Source organism: Choristoneura fumiferana, chromosome Z (assembly GCF_025370935.1).
Source record: "Choristoneura fumiferana chromosome Z, NRCan_CFum_1, whole genome shotgun sequence".
In the NCBI taxonomy this organism is placed as follows: Eukaryota; Metazoa; Arthropoda; class Insecta; order Lepidoptera; family Tortricidae; genus Choristoneura; species Choristoneura fumiferana.
In genome coordinates this window covers 10,846,579-10,849,719 of record NC_133472.1, presented here as the reverse complement: position 1 = coordinate 10,849,719, position 3,141 = coordinate 10,846,579, and the positions used below count along the sequence as shown (strand labels likewise).

Below are 3,141 nucleotides of genomic sequence, written 5' to 3'. Positions count from 1 at the left end.
CTGCTGTATTTTGCAAATTGTAATGCTATGTTACACTGGCAGCACTTCACATCACAATGGATAAGTAAATGCCAACAGCAGAATGTAATAAATATTTAGGAAGCTCCCCTTAAACACATATTATTCTACAAGCTTTTATTTATCTTACAACGTACGTAAGTATATATAAGTTGTGGTGTAAACATTTGCTAAAAAAGAAATCCCCGGACTGCGTTCAGTGACAATACAATAATAATCCGGTAATGAAATTCTGGTGGTCCCACAAGAATCGTCGCCGCAGACGGAACTCTTAGGGGCTGTTTCACCATCCATTGATTAGTTTTATTTGATGGATAAATTTGATGCGGTCTCCGTCTATTCGAACAAAATAAACAAAGACGACATCACATTATCCGTCAAATAAATTTCATCAATGAATGGTGAAACAGGAGGTTAAACAGTTATTGGCATCAACTTGAAACTCGGTAGGGTTTGATGTTTGAATGTCAATGCAATATAACGAAAAAATGGCTGAAACGATTTTGATAAAACATTTAAATCGGTCCACCTGCTTAAGCTATGGTGCCACAGACCGACACACATAGCGGTCAAACTTATAACACCCCTCCTTTTGCGTCAGGGTTAAAAATACAGTCGAAAAAAAAGTTTATTTTTCTAAAATAAACTTATTGTTAGTTATTGTATCTGTATGTATGTTTGTTAACATACAATATAATTGTAACTAAAATTTCACCCACTTATAGTCACTGGTGATTTGCTTTTTGGTAGGAATATGTAATTTGGCTAATACCGTAAGTTTAATCAGCAAAAAGCACAATTTGCTACAGAACTTTTATTAAAAAATAGTTTTTATCATAATAGACAAAGATATGTAAACAAAATTATTACACAAATCTTCAATACCTGACGATTTCGGTCTCTAAGCGACTACCGCAATTCAAATTCATAGAGATTCGTACACAGGGACGCGTCTCCAACATTTGTGCCTGTGTGTACAAACCTCTATGAATTTGTATTGCGGTATTCGCTTAGAGACCAAAACCGTTGGGTATTGAAGATTTGCATAATGTTGTGTAAGAAGGCCTGAGTAACAGATTTCAGAAATAACATCACTGGTTTGAAAGTGGTCAAAATCTACAAAATAACTAGATACACAATGAAATCGAGCTTTAATTTTCTACATTACTTGTATATCAATCTTTCTGTCAGTTTGTGTGAGTGAAAGAAACCCATATTCATTGAAACACACCATATGATATAGCTGTATAGCTATTTCCACTTGTCTATACACTTGCTACAGTGAATATTAACTCATCTGGTTGTTTGCCCATCTATGTCAAGTGCTAACAAAGAAGTGCAGAGAGGTGTGTAATCTGTATCCAGCCTAGTTGTGGTAACATATCTTTAACACTAGTGAAACTCAACTACCTTAAAAAAACAAGTATAGTGGTGTAGCAGTGTAAAGCTATTAAGTAACTTTTAAAGATCAACAGTTTTGGCCCATTACTAAAAATTTTACAGCAGATCACAGTTTTGTAAGGGACTGCGCTGAATTCTAAGTTATTTAACAGAGTTCTAAACCACTAGACTTATTTTTCTTTTTAGTTATTTTTAAGGAAGTCCAGTATTTGATTTTTTATAAGTTTAAAAAAGTTTTCAAATGATACAACAATCACATAAAACATGACATTTATATAAATAAATAGTTATTATGCAATAGACAATACCTATGATAAAATACACAGTACAAATCTTCTTGCATCAGAAGTTAGTGTCTAAAGAGATTATTAACTTGATTGACACAGAGAAAAATTTCAATGCATTTGAATTAAATTTTGGTGTTCAATATAAATTAACTAACACATAATCTGTGCAAAGGGAAAGCTTATATCACATCAGTTTAACTTTTCCATTTAAGTATTTAAAACATCTTTTTTTTCATTGCAGTATATCTCTCAATGTATTCATTGTAGCCTTCTAATAATGCCAGTTGTTTGGTCTCGAACAGGTTGCCGTCTAGGTTCACTGTGTGTATCTTGGAGTCGCGCAGCAGGCTGGGCTTAATCGCCTCTAGGCTCAAACAGTTCTCTTCCAGTCTCAAAATCTTGAGTCTCGGGGCCTGATGCAGATCTTCACTGATGAAAGATATCTCATTTTGACTTATATTCAATTCAGTTACAAACAAATCATACATCCCGCTTGGTATTCCCGTGATCTTGTTGTGCGACAGCTCCAACACTTCTAAGTTTTTAAGCCCTAATACCTGCACAGGGAATTGCGTGAAATTATTATTGTTCAAATATATTTGTTTTAAGTTGCGCAAATTTTGTGAATATTTGTGGTAATGCAGTCAGTACATTGTTTGAAGCGTTCACAAACTCCAATTTCTTAAGGTTCGCCAGAGATGTTGGCAGTGCTTCTAATTTGTTTAGCTCGACATTGAGATGCTTTAAATTCTTCAACTTGCTTATACTATCAGGCAAATTAACCAGCTTGTTCTTTGACAAATCCAAGTTTCTTAAGACTTCACACAAACTGAATACCTCCACTGGTATTTCTTTTAATTTGTGGTCTGATATTTGCAAAACACCAGTTTTTGATGCTCGATCATAATGTTGCTTTAGCCCTGAATTACCCATCATTAACATACACTAGCGTATTACTTCATTTGATATTGTAAACTTGAATCATCAATAAATAGTTAGAATTAGGGTAACGAGTTTATAAGCTGCAACTAATTATTTATTTTATGATTTCACTTCCCTTTCCCTATTATGAGTGACAAAGAGTATATAATCACTGCGTTATGAGTGACGTCTCACGTATGCGTCTGACTGATAACATGATAACGGCGAGTTGTCAGATTGGGTGACGTGACAGTCTTTCCCGGACCGATACTTACGACATGGAAATACCGATCCTATTTTTTGTGTACGGCGTGTAAACAGCAGGGCTACTCGAAGTTCGTATCGTACCGTCCCTCTCGCTCTCGTATTAAATAGTATGAGTGTCAGAGGGACGGCACGACACGAACTTCGAGTTTCGTAGTAGCCCTGCTGTGAAACTGACATGAGCTTCTATGAGCGTGTACACGAAAAACAAAATCGATATTTACATTTCAGTATTATCCGAGCCGGGAAA

At 35.2% G+C, this 3,141-nt stretch overlaps 2 protein-coding genes across 3 annotated transcripts in view; both read right to left on the bottom strand.

Annotated features, from left to right (window-relative positions):
- Positions 1-3,141, bottom strand: part of Agpat2 (1-Acylglycerol-3-phosphate O-acyltransferase 2) — a 60,833-nt gene that overhangs the window by 51,593 nt on the left and 6,099 nt on the right. The window lies entirely within an intron of this gene.
- On the bottom strand, positions 1,673-2,884 carry LOC141427134 (leucine-rich repeat-containing protein 57-like). Its single transcript, XM_074086374.1, is given in 2 exon segments — positions 1,673-2,326; positions 2,328-2,884. Coding segments are annotated over 2 exon segments (726 nt in total). The 5' UTR covers positions 2,649-2,884; the 3' UTR covers positions 1,673-1,921.